Below are 23530 nucleotides of genomic sequence, written 5' to 3' on the forward strand. Positions count from 1 at the left end.
TTATAAGAGAGGAGTCCAATAACAAAATCCTGTGGGGGGAGGAGTCCGGACCCCTCGGACCCCTGGACCACCTGGACCCCCTGTCTGGATCCCACTATGTTTCCCACACTGGTCTGGTAAAACCCACAAGCATGCATATGGTGCTGCCAAACCAAACATCATCATCAGGAAAGATCTGGGATTGAAAGCAATGATCATCAATTCCTGCAACAACTAAGGGCCTGAACTCTGCACAGTGTGGCAGAAAGCCAATCTAAGTGCCCTTGCCCTTCAGTTTGGGAAACAAATTGGTCAGTGAAATACAAGTAGCTTCAACAAAGCCCTAACACTGGTCATTTTTACTACATACCTGAATAGTGAACTTTGTCATTCCGTTTTGGGAATTTGTACTGACATTTGCACCAAATTTTGGGCCCGAGATAAACCTCTGCAGTGTAATGAGTTGTCCTAGACAACTGGGCAAAACTTACAATTTCAGACCAGATTAATCACCTAAAATACTTAAAGTTCTACACATTTACCTGTTAGGTGAAACCCACGAGTACGGCGACCAAGGATGATAACTCTAGGATCAGAAACCCATGAACTCTGCATGGCTAGGTGACGTAACAACTGCAACATCTGCTGCCTTAGACTACCGGAATGCCCGTGCTCCTGGCAACTCATGACACACTCTATACATACTCCAAAGGCAACAGTTGTCTCTGTAGGGAGATTGGCAGTCAGAGCATACACTAAGGTCTGATCAGTAGCGTACATCGGTAAATTCATTTACAGGACAGTATAAAACTTCTCTGCAGTCGTGAAATAAATTGAATGTGCAGACCAAACATAAAACATTGCAACAGAATCCAACTAGGATCTGATGTTGCGCCTTTAATGATGAAAAAAACCTCCATTTCCTTGCCATTAAATCACTCATCATTAGGCTTTACAGATTCAACCAAAAACTTCAAGCTAAAATTACAAAGGACGACTTTCTTTGCAAACTCTGACAAATGATTTGTTGCTAAATCAGTTTTATCACTGGTTGAAATCATAGGAGACTAGCAACAAGATCGGAGTGACATGTAACAAAAAGCCGGGATTCCAATTTGCAGCTGCCTTTTTATGCCCTATTTTCAGGAAAAATTGAGCTTGAAGCGCCAAGTGTAATGATTAAGGATATGTTATGTCATAACTGCACCCCCTACAACTGATGCTGGCATACTGTCATACAAGCATATTTAATGATCAAATTCAAACTCATGTGACTTAATACAATGTCCAAAATATTGGTAGGCACTACTGAAAACACTCGGCAATGGTGACACCCCACTGCCTTGAGCTAACACTGCTCCAGTCAACTTATGATGAAAGTTGTCAGCTGTCAATGTTGGAAAAACAAGCTACCCTGAGAAGGGCAGAAGAGTCCGGTACGATGATCCACGACTGATACATCACGTCCAACATGACACTGCAATACTGATTTTTCCCAAACTGGAATTTTCACTTTAAGGTAACCTGAGCTGCTTCAGATGCTGCCAATCCTTTTATCTCCGAGAAAGGTCATGTTTTTCTTCAGTGAGTTATGTTAATGGTCATATTTCTGTCTTTTTAAAGGGATTTTGTTAAAGCTACCCATGTACTGCAAACTGGAAAATTTAACATTTTCAAATCCACAAATAACCAAATAAATAAAACTGATGAGTTAATCTAACCATAATCAGGTAAACAACAACAACAACAACAACAACAACAACAACAACAACAACAACAACAACAACAACCAACTTGCAAGGCTTAACAATCACCCCTGTTGGAACTCCAGGGCCCCCTTGCACAAAGCGATCTTAACGCTAAGATTATTGTAAGCCTATGTTAAAGTATGGGAGTTACGATCATCTTAGCGCTAAAATCGCGGGCCTGGTCTGAATAGATCTTCAGTACCTCCTGCTTTTCTTAAGGGCCAACAAGCATGGGGACCTGTGAGGTGGTCAGGCTGACTCAGCTGATGGTGTGTCAGTGTTACTAAGTTTGGTGGCATGGCTCATTCAGTGCAAGCTTCAATGTTTTTCCTGGACCAAACCACACCTGGTGTCATCACTGATTTAAAGTGATCCATTTATATAATTTTCACTGCTATTTTGACTACTGCTCCAAATGAAATCTGTTTCAGCAGATAATAAAGACTGCATGTGTCTGACGTTGATGCTTCACATTACAGGTTGCAATGATATAGCTGGAATATTGATTTTTGTTTGTTTGTTGTTTAACGCCACACTCAGCAATATTCCAGCTATATGACAGCCGTCTGTAAACAAACAAGTCTGGACAAGACACTCCAGTGATTGACACTATGAGCATTGATCCATGCAATTGGGATACGATGACACTCATCAAGCAATTCACTGACTACCCGATCCCATTAGTCGCCTCTTACCACAATCATAGTCGCTTTTTACGGTAAGCATGGGTTGCTGAAGACCTATTCTACCCTGGATCTTCACGGGTTCAGGATTATTGAGGAGTGTCGCATTAAACAACATTCATTCATTCATTCATTCATTCACAACTATCCACTCACTCACTCACAACAATCAACAAACCAACCATCTCAGACCAATCAAACCTTTAACAAAGCAACCAACAAGCCAGACTGCTACCAACCAATCACTGTAACAGCCACACACTGAACATCACACTCCAGTAGCAAAAACATTTGACCAACCCACCAACTATTTAACACTGTCCTCTAGCCAGACCTTTAACTTTACTATCACAACCATTACACAGTAAACTATAACCCGTACATGATTCCTCCAGGATGTGCTGCTGACACATGTATCAGAATATCAACCATGTTTTTTCTGACCATATTGCCAGAGAAGCCAGCTATTCCTGAATGACAACAGCAACCACTTTAGCTCAACGAATCTATTCCATAAAGTATTATGCCTACATAAATAGCCCGAGCCCTGGTTGTACGTCCCCCGGTAGATCAGCGGATTGGTTATCATCCTACTACAACAACAAAGATGCTGAAGAAGGTTCATCTGACCTTTGAAGATCATTAAAGAAACCCAGGCGTGTTTTGGAATTGGCTGCCCCGAGCATAAGGCTGGTGGTTCTACCTGACTTGTATCCTAACTTCATTGGCCGTTAATACAGGCAAGACTAGAAGGGAAATGACTGCCTACTCCCTGGAAATTACATCACAGAGGAGACAGTGTCTGTTACAGCGTGCGGAGACACCGCGGCGTGAAGAGGTTGGGTGACAACAGGCACAGGATGCTGTCCCTCAGGGTCGGCCAGGGATCTAACAAAGCCAATCTTCATGTTCGGGGTCACTAGGTGGGGTAATTCATGCACATGCAACAATGGTGCCCTCACAACCTTTTCTAGGTATCTTTTCATTGACATACTCATTCTTTGTCCACCCACCAGCCTAACCCTCCCATCGTTCTAAACAAACTTCACAAGACCCACACCTGTCTGATCCATCTACATTGTAACACCCATTGTAACTAATAACTCATCAGTGAGTCGGTGAGTATGGTTTTACGCCGCTTTTAGCAATATTCCCGCAACATCACGAGGGAGACACCAAAAATGGGCTTCACACATTGTACCCATGTGGGGAATCAAAGCTGGTCTTCAGCGTGACAAGCGAACACTTTAACCACAGGCTACAACACCGCCCATAACCACTCACTAACAACAATACACTCACAAATCTCTAACAAAACACCATTCAACACCCTTCTACACAAAAACATCACCTTCACCAATACACCAATCCCTACCATTTTCTAACTTAATAGTAAGCACATCTGACACCAAATAAATGACTGTTATTAATTTTACAACTAATTGTATGCAGATATGAATCACACATTCAGGCACTCTTGCACTTTATGGAGTCAAGTGATGATATAGAAAGATATAATTATGTTTTGATAAATTATTCTGGACAAATAAAACATATTTCAGCAAAGTAAACTGCAACAAGAGTAAATTATTTTAGCATCAAATTTGTAAATAGTTCTGGGAACAATCTGCTGTGACGACAAGATCATGTTGAATTTAATAACATCATAAATTAGCTCTTACATCAAGAACATTCAGAGTATGTTGCATATAGACTGTTATAGGGAAAAATGGAAAATGTCTTATTAACCGATACCAATAGTTTCAGTCAATCTAACTCTGATATGTGGAAATGTTGTTTTGATGCAAGTGTTTATTGCCAGGTAGGGAAGAAGGCCTCATAGTTGCAATGATTGATCAAGTCTACCACCTCATGTTTGTCACACATTGGACACATAGGAATACCAAACAGAAAACTAGAGTAATTTTGTAACTTCTCAGAATAGCCTCCCCACACACATCAGACCACATAAGAAATAACACCAAAGCCTGTTAACAAGTCTAAATACCATTCTTCATCTCCATCAGAAGACATCAACACCTATTGGTCCGCTCTAACTAGGTTTCAATGCTAAACTGTCTGCATAATCAAAGTCTCAACATGGTAAGTGCAAAGAATACCAAGCCAAATCTACAAATTAATTCCAGTAATGTGTAACAGCTTAAAATGGTCACATTCTATAAATATAATTTCTACTGCATACCAACCTGTCTAAACAGTTCTACACAGAAGGGTCTACATGGAACACGATCGGCTAGGATCAGATATAACTGTCACAGGCAAGGAGTAGGGGTCGATGGAGTGCAATGCCCCACGATGTTCTGCTTCATTTTCACTGACAAGACTGAAAGGTTACCGCTGACTATAATGATCAACTCCAAACCAAGGTGGCCACGGTCCCCCTCGCACCAGCGGCGGTCCCCCTGGACGCTCGCCTCCGGATCCCCACAAACTTCCTGTAGGATGAGGCTGACGAGGTATTGATCTCACATCCGGACTATTAACTATATAATACCCTCCAGCACGTAATTGAAAGTGATACACTGGCAACGTTTTGGGAGGAAAACCCGCGAAAAGAGTAATCAGACATTTTTTCAAGGTTCTTCAAATGATTGGTTTACTGTTTGTTACCATTTCTAGCATTTAGGTTGTTATTTGGTTAACTAATATATAAGGTAAATGTTATTTAAGGAAACTTCAAAAACGGGTAATCTGACATATTTTTCCAGGTTCTTTTGCAAGAATGGTTGGATGATTGTTTCCATTTCTGGCACATATTTCTTCATGTGGTTAAGTTATATGGGGAAAATCTTTTTTAAATGAAACTGCAGAAGGGCAATCAGATATTATTTAATGTTCTTATGATAGAGGATGGTGGTGTAGCCTAGTGGATACTGGACACCGGCAGGAGGGCAATGAATGGTCGGGGCAATGGGTGGTCGGGGCAATGGGTGGTTGGGGTGATGGGTGGTCAGGGTGATGGGTGGTCGGGGCAATGGGTGGTCGGGGCAATGGGTGGTCGGGGCAATGGGTGGTCAGGGCAATGGGTGGTCGGGGCAATGGGTGGTCGGGGCAATGGGTGGTCGGGGCAATGGGTGGTTGGGGCAATGGGTGGTTGGGGCAATGGGTGGTCGGGGCAATGGGTGGTCGGGGCAATGGGTGGTCAGGGCAATGGGTGTTCAGGGTATTGGGTGGTTGGGGCAATGGGTGGTCGGGGCAATGGGTGGTTGGGGCAATGGGTGGTCGGGGCAATGGGTGGTCGAGGCAATGGGTGGTCGGGGCAATGGGTGGTTGGGGCAATGGGTGGTCTGAGTGATGGGGTCTGGGCAATGGGTGGTCGGGGCAATGGGTGGTCAGGGCAATGGGTGGTTGGGGCAATGACTGGTCGGGGCAATGGGTGGTCAGTGCAATGACTGGTCGGGGCAATGGGTGGTCAGTGCAATGACTGGTCGGGCAATGGGTGGTCAGTGCAATGGGTGGTCGGGGCAATGGGTGGTTGGGGCAATGGGTGGTCAGGGCAATGACTGGTCGGGGCAATGGGTGGTCAGTGCAATGGGTGGTCGGGGCAATGGGTGGTTGGGGCAATGGGTGGTCGGGGCAATGGGTGGTCTGGGCAATGGGTGGTCGGGGCAATGGGTTGTCAGGGCAATGAGTGTTCAGGGCAATGGGCGGTCAGGGCAATGGGTGTTCAGGGCAATGGGCGGTCAGGGCAATTGGTGTTCAGGGTATTGGGTGGTCAGGGCAATGAATGGTCGGGGCAATGGGTGGTCAGGTGTTCAGGGCAATGGGTGGTATGGGCAATGGGTCGTCAGGGCAATGAGTGATCAGAACAAGGACCCCCGTTGAACTACTTACATATTGAAAAGTGCAGTAGCCAAGTGATAAAAGTGTTAATTCTAACAACGACGTGGGTCTGATGTTGATTAATGAATAATTTGCATACTCGTATATGCAAGGGGCCAACGTATGGTTCCTGTAGGAAGTGACAACTTGGAGACGATGGCTTGAGGTATATACAGTTTTACTTTATACATGTAGATATATACATACAAAAGACACTGTGTGCCAGGTCAGCACATAGTGGCAGTGGTTGTTGTATAGGTGCCCCGGAGCACCCAGCCTAACCCTAGCTAGACAAAGGGTAAGACCTTTCTTCTTCTCCCTCCTTTCAATCTCTCTGGACCAAGGCTTATATAGCCAAGGTCACTGACATTAAGTAAGTAATAAATATAAATGTAAACAGTAATTCATCAGTGACATACTTGCACATCTCGTTCAGGATGGCAGACGGTCGATGTACACAAAAATGGGGATTAACAATTAGGATATGCATCTTATAAATAACAGCAAGTAAGTGTTTCAAGGCATATAGATGTCATGGCTCCAGGGTAATGAGCCTTTGCAATTAAATGTTCTTCAGACAATGGGTGTCATAAATCAGTTGCTAAGACAATTCTTCCACTCTCCATCTGTGAGGTCTGTTCTGCTAAAAGTGGCATAAAACCATATTCACTCACTCACTCACTCTTATGGAAGATTTAATATTTATTAGACTATTACATGTATCTCTTTGTTTGGTTTATGGTCAAAGTTAAGAAAAAACATTAAAGGTTAAATCAGACTTGGGCTGGGACGGGTAACTAGGGACTGGTAACTAGGGTTGCGTGGTTGCGTGGTCACGTGGGTACGGACCCATGGTTAGTCACATGATATATTGTTTAATGACAAAAATTCTAGAATCCTATGGTAACACTATAAGTCACTAATGTTCGCATTTCTTTCCGACTATGCACGCATTGTTTCTGACCTTCAAATGTTTGAAGAAAGATAAAAATTCAGTCAACTTCAGTGAACACATGAGCCGATCGTTTTATAGGTGTATCTAAACACATAATGTGCCAGGGCTATGGTCAAACGATTCCCAATCGGACATTTGGTACCAAAACTCTCGAGACCTAGGCAAATACCTGGGTAAGGTCGGGTAATAGCGGGGTGGGTACCCGGGTAGTAAATTTGGACTCGTCCCAGCCCTAAATCCTTTTCTATTTCCTATCTAGATCCTGAATCACTCAATGTTCATCCACCACTTCCACAATGTATTTGTTTGTTCAGTAAAGTCCAATATGCTCTAAAGGTCACGACAACAGTTTCAAAAGGTCATGACAACAGTTTCATAATTGTTTGAAATGAATATGTTCACAACTTTCTGAGATTTGCTCGGTCTGGTTCAGTGTTTGACATTTATGGGATCTAGACTTGCAATCACAATATCAATTAATAATCAGTTGCATATTTGAAAGTGATCAGATCACATCCCAATTTGGCGAACTATCAAGATGGAAACATCGTGATAGTTTCAGTCGTGACCTACTGTCTTGCTTGGGGTTGATTCCAATAAACACGACAGTGTTCCCGACCCAGCCCACAAGCCCCAGCCCACAAGTCCCAGTCCACAAGCCCAAGCCCACAAGTCCCAGTCCACAAGTCCCAGTCAACAAGTCCCAGCCCACAAGTCCCAGTCCACAAGTCCCAGTCCACAAGCCCAAGCCCACAAGTCCCAGTCCACAAGTCCCAGTCAACAAGTCCCAGCCCACAAGTCCCAGTCCACAAGTCCCAGCCCACAAGCCCAAGCCCACAAGTCCCAGTCCACAAGTCCCAGTCAACAAGTCCCAGCCCACAAGCCCCAGCCCACAAGTCCCAGTCCACAAGCCCAAGCCCACAAGTCCCAGTCCACAAGTCCCAGTCAACAAGTCCCAGCCCACAAGCCCCAGTCCACAAGTCCCAGTCCACAAGTCCCAGTCCACAAGTCCCAGCCCACAAGTCCCAGCCCACAAGTCCCAGTCCACAAGTCCCAGCCCATAAGTCCCAGTCAACAAGTCCCAGTCAACAAGTCCCAGTCCACAAGTCCCAGTCAACAAGTCCCAGTCAACAAGTCCCAGTCCACAAGTCCCAGCCCACAAGTCCCAGCCCACAAGTCCCAGTCCACAAGTCCCAGTCCACAAGTCCCAGTCCACAAGTCCCAGCCCATAAGTCCCAGTCCACAAGTCCCAGTCCACAAGTCCCAGCCCACAAGTCCCAGTCCACAAGTCCCAGTCTACAAGTCCCTGTCCACAAGTCCCAGCCCACAAGTCCCAGTCCACAAGTCCCAGTCCACAAGTCCCAGCCCACAAGTCCCAGTCCACAAGTCCCAGTCAACAAGTCCCAGCCCACAAGTCCCAGTCCACAAGTCCCAGCCCATAAGTCCCAGTCAACAAGTCCCAGTCAACAAGTCCCAGTCCACAAGTCCCAGTCAACAAGTCCCAGTCAACAAGTCCCAGTCAACAAGTCCCAGCCCACAAGTCCCAGTCAACAAGCCCCAGTCAACAAGTCCCAGTCCACAAGTCCCAGTCAGGTTGTTTAATGCAGGGGCACCAGAAATAGCATTCACATATTATACCTAAGAGGGAATCAAACCAGGGCTTTTCACTGCTAGACTATCCCACTGCCCCTCAGGCTAGTTCCAACAGCTTAAGGTTAGTTTCCACTGTGGGAAAGACTGTTTCTCAGTGTTGACATCTGATTTTGAATAGCTCTGATGGATTAAATCGATAACGTCTTGTAACCAATTTGCAAACCCCTGTGACAAGGAACTAAATACACACAGAAAAAGACATACATTCATGATCCACATCATTAATACCACTATTCAGAATTGTACAAATAGGCTCCAAGATTTTGTACAATATCTTCATAAACCAAAACCAAGCCAAATCAACACAAAAATCAATTTGGGGATAATGAAAAACTACATTTTGTCTGATGGCAACTTGTGATCACACAGTGTACTTGGTATTATTTGAGATGTGCTTCCAGGGTATGTGCCAGCTTGCCTATCTCAAAATCTCAATGTTTGAAATGTTGGTCCTTGCAGCCGAACCTCAGCCAGGTCTTTGACAAACATGTCTGTCTGTGCCCGTGTATGATGAGTGTTTGCCTAATGAGAATGTCTAGAAATTTCAATCTGAAAAAACAATTTCCTGATAATTGACAAACTGTTCTCCAAAGACTGCTGTGAGAAAAAACACTATGTGACATTTGCTGCTGTTGCAATATGTTCAGCTGTGAAACATTAGTACATCTGTACATTTCACAATACTCATTGCCACAGAAGATCCAGGGTAGAATAGGTCTTCAGCAACCCCTTTTGCCATAAAAGGACTATGCTTGTCGTAAGAGGTGACTAACAGGATCGGGTGGTCAGGTTCGCCGACTTGGTTGAAGCATGTCATCGATCCCAATTGTGTGGATCGATGCTCATGATATCAATCACTGGAGTGTCTGGTCCAGACTCGATTATTTACAGACCGCCGTCATATAGCTGGAGTATTGCTGAGTGTGGCATAAAACAACCAACCAAGCAATCAACAGACCAGACTCCATCTAATCTGACACTGTTCGGGACCAGGAGGAAATGTGGAATACAACAGACGATGGACTGGACCTAGTTTCATGGCCGACATGATTCACTCAGTTAGCCTGCAATCCAACATATCCATCAAGCAAAGTTCAACAATTAAGGACAAGCCCTCATGTTGTACCAAGCTTGAAACGCTAATTGGTTCATTGCAGATTAATCCTTGTTAAGCGTTAATTGAATGTTTATTGAAGGTTGTACAGTAAATACATGTGCCAACCTTTAATTGAACATTGTCACTTGTGAATACAAAAACAAATGACAACAATTGAGAGTTTATTGAAAGTTGATCTTGTGCTGATGTCAGACAACACAGAGTGGATCTATTCATGGGACCATAAAACAGTGTTGGACTTCGGAATAGTTTGTTTTGTTTGTTTGTTTGTTTGTTGTTTAACGCCACACTCAGGAATATTCCAGCTTTATGAGGGTGGTCTGTAAATAATCAAGACTGGACCAGACTGGGATACGATGACACGCATCAACCAAGTCAGAAAGCCTGACCACCCGATCCCGTTAGTCGCCCTTCACCACAAGCATAGTCGCCTTTTACGGCAAGCATTGGTTGCTGAAGACCTATTCTTCTCCGGATATTCAGATGTCGGACTACACAGAGTGGATCTATTCATGGGATCAAAGTACAGAGTCTGCTGTACTTGATTGTTGCTGTCAAGGATTATTGTACTTAACCAGTATGCAGCATTGTGCATGCATGTGAGTGAGTGTTTGTGTGTGTGTAGCTAATGCTGGTTTTAAAGTGCTCGTCTACTGAGATACTATGCACAGTTTAACATGGATACCCCGCCAAGCTGACCAGTTCTTCAATTATCCCCTTAATGCTGAGCACCAGACAAGGTGACAACAAGTACCATCTCTGAAGATCTATTCATATGTCGCACTGACCTTCTGTTCTCCAGACAAACACTCTATCCACTACACCTCAGATTCCCAATGAATGACCTTCAATGTGTCAGTAAGCCAGTGACCCTGGAGTCTGTTCATCTCGTCAGCAGCCCCACTGAACACCGTCCCACTGAACACCGTCCCACTGAACACCATCCCACTGAAAACAGTCCCACTGAACACCGTCCTACTGAACACTGTCCCACTGAACACTGTCCCACTGAACACCGTCCCACTGAACACCGTCCCACAGAGCACTGTCCCACTGAACACCATCCCACTGAACACCGTCCCACTGAACACCGTCCCACTGAACAGGTCCCCGGGCTTCACACATTGTACCCATGTGGGGAATCGAACCCGGTCCCTCGACGGGATGAGCGAACGCTTTAACCTCTAGGCTACCCAACCGCCCCCCTTAGACTGAAGTAGTTTCCGTTTTACTATAACAACATGTAAATAATGTCTCAAATAACTTAAACAAGAATTCAAACAAAACTGAAAAAATAATAAAAAATGGAACATCATTTCCAGAGGTGTTTACAGAACAAAAAAACATAACTCAGATTTTTAATATTATTTTTTCAATTTATAATTGACACAGGGACTCAAGTCTCTGAATGGCATTTAGAAGTGATACATATAAGAGAGAGAATGGATGTCAACTTCTTTATTATGAGGAACACAGCATTTCAGGGTATATCACCTGATCAAGGAGTAAGCATATACTCCCAAAAGTGGTGTTCCTCATAATTAAAGAAGTTGACATCCATAAATTCTCTCTCTGACACGGGGACTGTTTCCAGTCTAGTGCACTAGCGATGTAATGTTGACAGACTGGAATGCTTGTATCAATCCACAGGAGGCCAATCACACCTCTCTGTGATAATGACATCAACCAGGCAACAACGATCAGCCACTTGTCACTTCATGGAAATGGATTGCCTATTTCTGAGATCGGCTCACAATGCACACTGAAGAGGCCGAGGGGAATGAGTTTCTGGGAGAAGGACACATAATGGCAGTAGTAGCCATGTTCATATTAGCTCAGTTAACGGCACAAGTGAGTGGATGTTGTCGAAAGAAAGTGAGTGAGTTGGGTTTAACGCCGCCTTTAACGGTATTCCAGTTATATCATGCAGGTCAGCTTAATGTGGGAGGAAAGCCCGAAGTGATGCAGGTCTTAGACATTTACCACTTCGATGAAACCCACAAGCACGGGTATGGTGCTGACAAACCTAGAAACATAATCGGGGCGAACTGGGATTCGAACCCACAATCATAGGTTTCTGGCGTGCCCAAGGGACGCAACTCTGCACAGCGAATCGCGGCGCCTTAGACGACTTAGCCACCCGTGCCCCCCCTACATACATGATGTTTGTGTACATACATCTGTATATATTGTACAAGTCCTCTCTTGTTCTACCTGGCCAAGCTACCTCCTTTCGTCAAGACATGATACATGCAACAAGCATTGCCACTGGCGGTCTTTTCTGTAGAGTTACTAAGATCTTGTCTCAATTAGCAAACAAAATATCATCTGATGAAAATTCTTTGTGAAACTGTATTCTACAACCAAGAGTCATCTCATCAGAAGAGGCCAAATCGCCCCAACTCCCAGAATAGCAAAAGGCACTTCAATGCCTGGTTAATACATAGTTTGCATGAAACATCTATCACAGTTTTCAATCCAAATCTGGAAACGAAATACGGATGAACAAACCAGAAGACCATATCCCTGCCGGGGGAATAAAACGAAAAAAAAGAACTGAAAACTAATTTTGTTGGTATTTGTCATCATCTGTCCATAATCCAATGCAAACATGGGCACATTCAGGCACCTGATTAAACACCCTCTTCAACAAGTGAATGATATGTCTCTCTGACCCGCTGAAAATAGTTTTCAATTTACCAACTAGGTTTAAAATGTTTTTTTCAGAAAGTAACTATTCACTGCACATGTTGATAGAAATTGACAAGAAAATGGAAGTGTTTGATGAACCAAAATAACACACCTTGCCTGACTTCTCCACTATTGGCCTCCAATCCCACCAACAGGACAGAAAGTCAATATTCTTCATCAATTCTCCATGTGTAGGATATGCTCTAACCTTGTTGATTTGTGGGGCATGTGACTGAAAACGACTAAATATTGGTTATTTTATATCTAGTTTTGAAAAAAAAGCTATTTTCTGAACCTGATTAATGTGCTCACTCGGGGTCTACATGCCTGCCATTTGGAGGCCTTTTCTACTTTGTGAAAAACATGATGCATGTTTCATTGGTTTGGAATTCGCATGATTAAATCTCAGATCAGTTAGATTCCTCATTTCAACGTCTGGGCTATAGATAAAGGGTATTATCAGCACAAATTACGGGCAGTTTAGGAACAAAAATATTTTTTAATATTTTGTTTGCTGCTTCTTTCTGCTCCCACTACAAACTGATTATTTAATTGTGGTTACTCTGGGCCAATGTGAGCAGCAGCTTGGTGATGGAATCTTTTTACTAGGGGCCTCATTTGGATCCCGATTGAGATGCCTTCCAACCTAAGTACGCTCATGAGCAAGAGTGAGTGAGTGAGTTTGGTTTTACACAGCTTTTAGCAATATTCCAGCAATATCACAGCGGGGGACACCAGAAATGGGCTTCACACATTGTACCCATGTGGGGAATTGAACCCTTGCCTTCGGCATGACGAGCAAACGCATTAACCACTAATAACCATAATTATAAATTCCCATCGAACAATAAGCTTATTTTATTGTTCACATCACGGAAAATCACGGTCATAAATAATTTGGCTAAATTTATCTTTTTAGCTTTAAAGAAACGTAGTAAATATTTTCTATAATATGGATGTCCATCATTTAATATTTGCATAAACAGAAACTGTAATCATATTATATGGCGCTTCAGCACTTATTATGTCAAGTTTCATGTATAATGGGCCGGTGGCCCCTTTACCGTAACAAACACACTCTACTCGGCTTCCCCACTGCTTATCATAAGCACGAGCAATTCTGTGCAAAGTAAGAGTGATGGAGATGGGGCAGTGACTTCTGAAAGGAACCTAAGGTAGCGACATGAATCCAGATTATTGATCATACAAGAATAGAGACAAAATACCCTGGAGAATCGGGGATGGTAGAACATGCTTGGTAATTGAGGTGATGATGAATGACAATCAACCATGGTTTTCCAAGGAATGTTATTAGGTGTTGACATAAACATGTAATCACAGCACAAACAAAAAACATATTGTGCATGCTAATCACCGATTCTCCAATCACCATGTCACCAATCAGCTTGGCAAATCTGCAAATCAATTACAAAAATGCCAGAGGTTTTTTCTACGCATTCGCAAAAAATTAACTCCATTCCGAAACGCTGAAGAATTCTGCACAAGGACTGAGGATGTTCTGTTGTGTCAACCTGACAAAGCTTCAGGTTTTTACTCAGAAGAACAGAATATCTCAGTTAACACATAAACAGCAAACACAGGCTTAATGAATTTTTAACAAAAAAAATTAATTCCTTATTTTACATTTTCCTATGACAGCAAAACAAAGACTTGTGTTGCTACTGAAAGCCATCTTGATTACTTCCAGGGTAAATTGATCTCTTGTGAGCAGGGACTTTTCTTTAGTTTAATGTGAAGAGGGACATATTGGCCAGGCGCAGGGTCTTTTCCCATTTTGAAGATAATCTAATATTTCTAGCCTTCCCCATCAGTAGTGTGTGTAACATGTGGCCTACACTCGCTGGCACAGTTCATCTCTGTCACCGTGCCCACTGCTGTCAGGGAAGCTCATCACCATCGGGACGTCAATGTCCACACAGGATCACACGGAAAACACAGGAGCATGTTAATCATTTTATGTGACTATTCCAGACTATGTAGAAAGAGGCCAATCTACATAATGCTTCTGGTTAGCCTATGCTTACTCTGAACATGTGAACAATAATGCCAATATGAATGCATGTCAACATTCAACAGCCTTTTCTTGTATTCAGCTTCATGCAGTTTTGAATTTCTAATACTAATAAACAAATCATTTGTTTTATTTAAGGTTGAGGAGACAGATTGGAATTGATTCCTTTTAATAAATATAAGTACATATTTCCTTAATAGGTTGTTACCTGAACTTTTTCTTTAACAGAATGACAGATGTCAGTATGCGTATCAACAGTAGTGTATATTGGTAGTGTGGTATAAGGACTATATACAACTAGGAACACTTGTTATTTTCCAACGAACATACGGTAGTGTGACCTTTAGAATGAATATGTGGGCGGGTCCGACAGCCTTTTGTTAATAGATTTCATATATTGTCCATTTGACCTTGTTACCATAGAAACGAAAAGCAAGATTCATTTCTTGCAATTCTGACGAGACGAGCCCAGGCAGCTAAGTTACAAACACAAAGTCATTTCCCACTCATTACTGACACAGTTCCATGGTCTACTGTCTGTGACAAAAGAACAACACAGTGAACAGCACTTAATGCCAGAAGACTCTCAGATGTTGCTGAAGGCATGGCCGTCAGAGAGCATCAAGTGATTGAAGCTAGTCCCCGGAGACACCCATCCAAGGAGCCGACAGTCATCCATGTCTCAGTAGAGTCTCTCGGTGATGTCTCGGTGATGTCTCGGTGATGTCTCTGTGGAGTGTCTTGGTGATGTCTAGGTGGAGGGTTTCGGTTGAGCGTCTTGATAGCGTTTCATAGGAACGTCTTGGTAGTGTCTCATCTGAGTGTCAGTGTGGAGTGTTTCTTTGAAGAGTCCCTGTCAAGTGTCTGTTGAGAGTGGGTGTAGCATCTCTTCACACACAAGCTTTGACCAATCACTCAACAAATGCAACAATTACTGTAGAGATGCCTCAATCATCATACATGATGATCAGATGCTATAACTATGAACTGGCCTTTGTTGGTTGCCGGTACACCTCGTATATTTGCATAATGTGCTGGTGGCCTCTGTATAGCATAAATACTACAACCAATCACAGACTCCGACAGGCATGGTTATCTAATTTGCATGCACACCAAACTACTACTGAATTGAGAAAAACATCTTATCAATTTACTACATTTCTTGTTATTTATTTGTTGTTTAACCCAGCACTCAGCAATATTCCAGCTATTCAATGGCGGTCTGTAAATAATCTACAAGCAAAACTGCTAAAACTCAAAAACCCACATTTCAGAAGCTTGCTAGGAACTTGAATGTTTTGCCATACCTCCATGTTGACGGTTCAAGCACTTGCTTTGGTTGAAAAGATGTATTGGTGCTATTTCCAACCATAACATAGGAAGGTTGTGGCTATTACAAAGGATTCAAGCACTTCAGACGGAACAGTTTGGATTCAAAATGTGAGTCAAGAGACAGCAACGTAAATCATGCAGAGAAGTACAACTAACAACAGCTTCCACAGGGTTCCTACAGAGTGAGTGAGTGAGTATGGTCTTACGCCGCTTTTAGCAATATTCCAGTAATATCACGGCGGGGGACACCAGAAATGGGCTTCACACATTGTACCCATGTCGGGAATCGAACCCGGGTCTTCTGCGTGACGAGCGAACGCTTTTACCACTAGGCTACCTGACCCCCCGGTTCATACAGATATGGAGCACTAACATTCAACACCTTTTCAAGGCTTTTCAAGGCTTTTCAAGGCTTTTCAAGGCTACCATCTGTAATTTTCAAGGATGTTTGGCTGGGTTATTAACCTTGATTTGAAGAATGCTATGTACATATATTAGTCGTAGGACCTAAAAGTAGTATGAACATCACACTTTTTCCAACAAGATTTATTTTTCACTCAACGAAAAAACAAATTAAGCCTGTCATGAATACTTCATGGTCTTTGGCACGTACACACTATCACATATCACTGTCACTGTGATCAAACTCACTTAAACATCTTGGTACATATTTGTCTGTGCTTTGATACTTTGATTAACAAGTACATATCATTTTTGTACAAATTCAAGGCTTTCAAGCTGTTTTAGTGATTTTGAAGGCTTTTCAAGGTTAAAAATCAAGGCGTTTCAAGAGGGACCTTAGAACTGAAGACTGTATGAAGCCTGCACTAGCTAATACTTTACTAGCCAGTCGTTTGGTATTCCTGGATGATAATTTTAAAACTTGGAAACCTTTCAAAAAGCAAGCTTAAAGAATAAGGTATTGTTCAAGAACAGAAGAATATATCATTGTGCAACATTGTTGCCAGCAGCGTTACCTCCACTACAGACATTAACAGCACTTTCTACTGATGGCTACACATCCCAACCTGAATCACTGCCACTAATCAAGAAAACACTTAACACCCATCCCATATGTGTTTTTTTATTTCTTGTTTAGTAGGTAGAAAAATATATAATGAGGAATACATTTAGAAAAAATATATATGTATATCTAAATATGTTGTCATGTGTGCATTGATAGTTAAAACTGTCTCATCAGATTTGCAAACTAACCAACTGTATGGAAATCCTTTTTGTGGTGAACACAAGTTTGCTTTTACAGGCCCCTACAGGTCCAGACTGCAACACAAAAACTGGACTGCTGCACCGAAGAATAAACCATTCACTTTCATTACATACATTGATTTCATAACACATTGGTGAATTTTATTTGTTGGATTGTTGTTGTTTAACGCCGCATGCAGCAATATTGAAGCTACATGTAAATAATCAAGTCTAGACCAGACAATCAAGTGATTGACATCATGAGCATCAATTACGCCACAGGGATATGATGACATGCATCAACCAAGTAAGCAAATCTGACCACCCAGTCCCATTTGTTGTGTTTTACGACAGCGCATGGGTTGCTGAAGACCTGAATTTTAACCTGAATCTTCATGAGAGAATCAGAAAAACATAACAGCAGAAATCCTTAAAACTTTATACATGGTCCTAGGATCTTTAAATCAGCAGCTGCAAACCAAATTATCATCCAGAACTGGCTCACACAGTAGATATGCTTGGGTGAGATCAAGAGATATCTACATTGTAGATATCGCTACTGTGAAATTGCATCACAATGCTTTGCAGACCATTGTGACGTCATTGGTTACCTTAACGTCACAATCAAATGACATCACTAATGGCTCTGCTACTGAAGCTGTTAGCAGTACTTTTTACACTCAGACACTGCTTATTACTGTATACAAACTGAAAAAGTTGGAAGAATGGTGTTGGATGATAAATAAAATCTCACGCTCGTGTCTTTTGATATAAAAAATATCAACACTCACTATAAGTGTAAAAACTTCTCGACAAGCCTCAAGAGTTTTTCCACTTTTATCAACTCATGTTAATATATTTGATATCAAAAGACACTCGGGTGAGATTCGCTATGTAGCCATATATCAAAGAAATGCAGGCTGGAGTTACCTTTATGTAGTATGCATATCAGTGATGGAGGACAAATGCTGCATCACCCTATCATGGCAACAAGCTCCACAAACTTCATCAACTGAGTATGCTTCTAAAAAACATGCATCTTAAACTCAACATTCAACAGTCTTGACTCGTGACACTGTGTATCAAGCAGTTATAGTCCTGGTGTGTTATTTCGCTGACAAGGTTTTAGGATGGTGAGAGCCAGAGTATGGCTTTGGAAATTGATGTTATTGCAAAATGTGTCAGAAAACGTCCTGGAGGAGATGAGGGTGTTAACTGCCATATTGTCCTCCTGGCAGGTGCCATTAATTCCCAGTTCCACACCACTCTGTGCTGGCAGTAGCAGGCAGGCCTAGCCCAACAAACCCTTAAAATCCCCACCCAATCACACACGAATGCTTAATTGAATATGTTGGCAAAATCACAGACTTTTGATTGCTGTATTGAGCATCATAATTGAATCATGACAGCAGATAGAATGGTGTTGCTGAAGACGTAAAGTGCATCAAGGGCATCTCTTTGAAGCATTTTGTATTTATACATAAGCACAGGCTTAAAAATACAAATTTAAAATGAAATGAATCAAAATCAGGTGATGCCATAACTCGCCTGATCAGGAATACTACACTGTCAGACAGGAGGACAAGTTTCAATTTAGTTCTCCATGAAACTTTCAATAAATCTCCACAAACTAAACAGAAATATCTTCAAGCTGGTATTTAGATAGAATACATCACAAATCCCTCATTGTGCCGATGCTGGAAGTAAGAAGCGAATAAATAGATTGGTTGGTCGCGCTTGGAGACTTGGCTACTGCATGTCATCGTATCCCAATTGCATTGATTGATGCTCATGATGTCAATCACAGGACTTTCTGGTCCAGACTCGATTAATTAAAGGCTGTCATCATATCGCTGTGATATTTTTGACTGAGGTGTTAAGCAACTAACAAAAGAAACATTGTTTCTGGAATTTAAGAACCTTGCTATTCGTGTGATCAGAAGTGTTTTAAAGTGTTGATCATGGACAGCGCAATATGTGGGGTGATCTTTGTGAAAATATATGCAGTTAAAACCATGTTTCAAACAAAAGGTCAAGCAAAGCAAGAGACAATCTGCAATACACAGTGCAAATATTATTCTGGACAAGCATTCTCAACTCAGAAATGATTGACAGACTACTATGTGAACCTTGTATCCATTCCTCCCTGCTAGTTGTATGTCAGTGGGGTTTTTGGATGACGTTGTTTACTTTATGTCAAGCTGATTCAAGTTGTCTTGTTTTGCCCAAACAGAAAGGCATAAAATATTTTTCCTGGCATCATGACTTCAAAAGCAGCACAATTACTATCTAACCCTGTCCAAAATTTACTTCTGTTTTTAACCCACAGATGGGATTCTTCCCCAAATCTATATGATTCCTGGAATGAGAGAAATAATATATACTATGCTCATCTGTTCACCGCACGGTTGTTGATCCAACAATCTACATTACAAACAAACCTCACCATCAAATATCAATACATGAATTCGGACACTGACCAGGGTATTTTCCATGACAAACCGATCTAACCATGTCAATATGATTTCCAAGTCATTTCCTTCTCAAGTGTTCAATAGCTGCTGTGTAACACTAGCCAGCTCCAAGGACATGGCATACAATGGATGCCAGGCCGGCATAGACAATGTGGTGGCAAGACTGAAGGGAGGGTCACTGAAGTCATGACATGCTCTAAAGAAGTTGTTTTAATGTTTATAACATGCTGAAGGGGAGTCATGTTAGTGTTGGAAGTATTGATACATTCATCTGATTTCATGACACACTGGAGATATGTGTCTCTGTGGCTCACCTGATGTTTTCACTGGTGTATCCCAACAAATCCCCAGTATCCAAACCATATAGTAATATGTAGGGATGTCATCCTTCACAGTTGTATCACTGAATCACCAACTTAATCTGACAACATCATACATATGTCTACCAATAAATCAATTCATGCTTAGTGGCTGAATCGCTTGTTCCACATGGAATATTGACGAAGTTCTGCATCCCCATGTAAACTTGGCGTTTCTTTACCAGTCTACCACACACCAAAGTGTTAGATCTGATTAAACAACTGTAAAAAGTTGGATGAGAATGGATGTAAAGTAACCAGTCATTCAAAATAAACACAAAACAAAACCACATTCACTTTCAATAAAATAACACTACCAATGTCAAAATAATGACATTATCTCTGATAACAAAATACAGTTATCCCTGTCAATACAATAACAGCAGTCAAGTGATGATCCATTGATGACCTGTGAAGATCCGGGGTAGAATAACTCTTCAGCAACCCATGCTTGCCGTAAAAGGTGACTATGCTTGTCGTAAAAGCTGGCGATTAACGGGATCAGGGGGTCAGACACGCTGACTTGGTTGATGCATGTCATCGATCCCAATTGTGTGGATCGATGCTCATGATATCAATCAATGGATTGTCTGGTCCAGACTCGATTATTTACAGACCGCCGTCATATAACTAAAATATTGCTGAGTGCGGCATTAAACAACAAACAAACAAATCCATTGATGACTGAATATATGCAGCAGTCAAGTGATGATCCACTATGACTGAATATATGGAGCAGTCAGATGATGATCCATTGATGACTGAATATATGGAGCAGTCAGATGATGATCCACTATGACTGAATATATGCAGCAGTCAAGTGATGATCCACTATGACTGAATATATGGAGCAGTCAGATGATGATCCACTATGACTGAATATATGGAGCAGTCAAGTGATGATCCATTGATGACTGAATATATGGAGCAGTCAAGTGATGATCCATTGATGACTGAATATATGGAACAGTCAAGTGATGATCCACTATGACTGAATATATGGAGCAGTCAAGTGATGTTCCACTATGACTGAATATATGGAGCAGTCAAGTGATGATCCATTGATGACTGAATATATGGAGCAGTCAAGTGATGTTCCACTATGACTGAATATATGGAGCAGTCAAGTGATGATCCACTATGACTGAATATATGGAGCAGTCAAGTGATGATCCATTGATGACTGAATATATGGAGCAGTCAAATGATGATCCACTATGACTGAATATATGGAACAGTCAAATGATGATCCACTATGACTGAATATATGGAGCAGTCAAGTGATGATCCACTATGATTGAATATATGGAGCAGTCAAGTGATGATTCACTATGATTGAATATATGGAGCAGTCAAGTGATGATCCACTATGACTGAATATATGGAGCAGTCAAGTGATGATCCATTGATGACTGAATATATGGAGCAGTCAAGTGATGATTCACTATGACTGAATATATGGAGCAGTCAAGTGATGATCCACTATGATTGAATATATGGAGCAGTCAAGTGATGATCCATTGATGACTGAATATATGGAGCAGTCAAGTGATGATCCACTATGACTGAATATATGGAGCAGTCAAGTGATGATCCACTATGACTGAATATATGGAGCAGTCAAATGATGATCCACTATGACTGAATATATGGAGCAGTCAAGTGATGATCCATTGATGACTGAATATATGGAGCAGTCAAGTGATGATCCACTATGACTGAATATATGGAGCAGTCAGATGATGATCCACTATGACTGAATATATGGAGCAGTCAAGTGATGATCCACTATGACTGAATATATGGAGCAGTCAAATGATGATACACTATGACTGAATATATGGAACAGTCAAGTGATGATCCATTGATGACTGAATATATGGAGCAGTCAAGTGATGATCCACTATGACTGAATATATGGAGCAGTCAGATGATGATCCACTATGACTGAATATATGGAGCAGTATGGTAATGATCCATTGATGACTGTGCAGGCAATACCTTGGCTAGAAGAATAAGAGTGAAATACTAGACCCCCCAAAAAGTAATTTTTGGGAAGGCACATAATGTAGGCTTTGTCTGGTAGTTAGAATGAAGGTATTTTGTTGTAAGCTTTATCGAACATGACAGTACTGGAAAGTGCTCTACTGAAGTCTTTTATGTACACAGTTGGGACTTCCACAAATAAAAGTTCCTCAATTCAATTATGTGTTTGAAAGGTGCCTCGTGTTTTGGCAAATGGAACTGATCAAACTCATTGAAATCTTCATCTCCACAGAAATGCAGTTCCTTTTAGAACAATAATTGAATTAGTAACAAATTGTAACTATGACCAGCATACATATTGCCTATTAAATTTGAAAATAAACATTGTATCTTTATCTCATATTGATTTCCCTATCAGCAAACAGGAAGCAAAACATTTTCAATTTCCTTGTCATATTTAAAATAGTATCTTCAGACAAGCTAGAGAAGTGATCCATCCTTGAAAAAGCAGTATGATGAAAATACACAACACTCTACAGAGTTGAGACATCCTTATTGCGCTGTTCATGTTAGAAGAGCGAGAGCAATCTGGGAACTAAAGGGGGCAACATCAAGGATGGATATTGTACCTCTAACTCAAGTCCTATCCAGCAAGACTGTACTTAGGGTGAATCAGTGACTGAGTGAGTGAGTTGGGTTTAATGCCACTTGTAACAGTATTCCAGTTATATCACAGCATGTCAGCTTGATGTGGGATGCAGGTCTTAGAAATTTACCGCTTTGGTGAAACCCACAAGCACAGGTATGGTGCTGACAAACCTGGAAACATAATTGGGGGAACCGGGATTCAAACCCACAATCATAGGTTTCTGATGACCTGTTACTGTATTTGTGAATAAATATTAGTATTCATTACCCTATATTCATGATACGTATCGTATTTCCCTCATAGTGTATTCGTTGCCGCCCTACCATTGATGTAACGAAATCTGCAATATGCAGAAAATTCTAAACTCAGCATAATGCTAACTCTACTGGTCACAAAACGCTAACCATGGCACTACTTCTTTGTCATAACTGTTGACATTGATCAATAACACTTTACCTGAAACTACAGAAGAATGCATATCCCAAATATCTAAAATAACTAAACACAAAATTTCACCTACCTGTACTTCTGGTGGGGACAGCGGACATTGTTGCATGATCGCAAGTGGTCATCTAGATCCTGAAAACGGAAACTTCCGACATGATCCCTGGACATAACATATATAACAAACAGATCAACATCACTTCACCTCGTGTCACTGGATGTCTTTTGGTGACATCTGTGACATTCAATAATAAAGCTGAACATGATCAGCCAGGCTGGAAAAATATTTCCTTCACCCAAGATGAAAAGTTTCAGGAGTGGATAGATTGTAAAGAAGATTCAATGTGTGAACTGATTTTTGATCTGTCACAATTTCCTT

At 41.6% G+C, this 23530-nt stretch overlaps 1 protein-coding gene across 2 annotated transcripts in view; it reads right to left on the reverse strand.

The window, feature by feature from the left end:
* Nucleotides 1–23530, reverse strand: part of LOC124114026 (E3 ubiquitin-protein ligase TRAF7-like) — a 173285-nt gene that overhangs the window by 75447 nt on the left and 74308 nt on the right. For both annotated transcript variants that reach the window (XM_046474561.2, XM_048386930.1), the window contains exon 9: nucleotides 23228–23286. In XM_046474561.2, coding sequence (XP_046330517.1) covers nucleotides 23228–23286 — 59 coding nt within the window. The remainder of the gene's footprint in view (nucleotides 1–23227; nucleotides 23287–23530) is intronic.

This window comes from Haliotis rufescens, unplaced genomic scaffold, assembly GCF_023055435.1.
Source record: "Haliotis rufescens isolate VD_foot unplaced genomic scaffold, xgHalRufe1.0.p SCAF_62, whole genome shotgun sequence".
Taxonomy (NCBI): domain Eukaryota; kingdom Metazoa; phylum Mollusca; class Gastropoda; order Lepetellida; family Haliotidae; genus Haliotis; species Haliotis rufescens.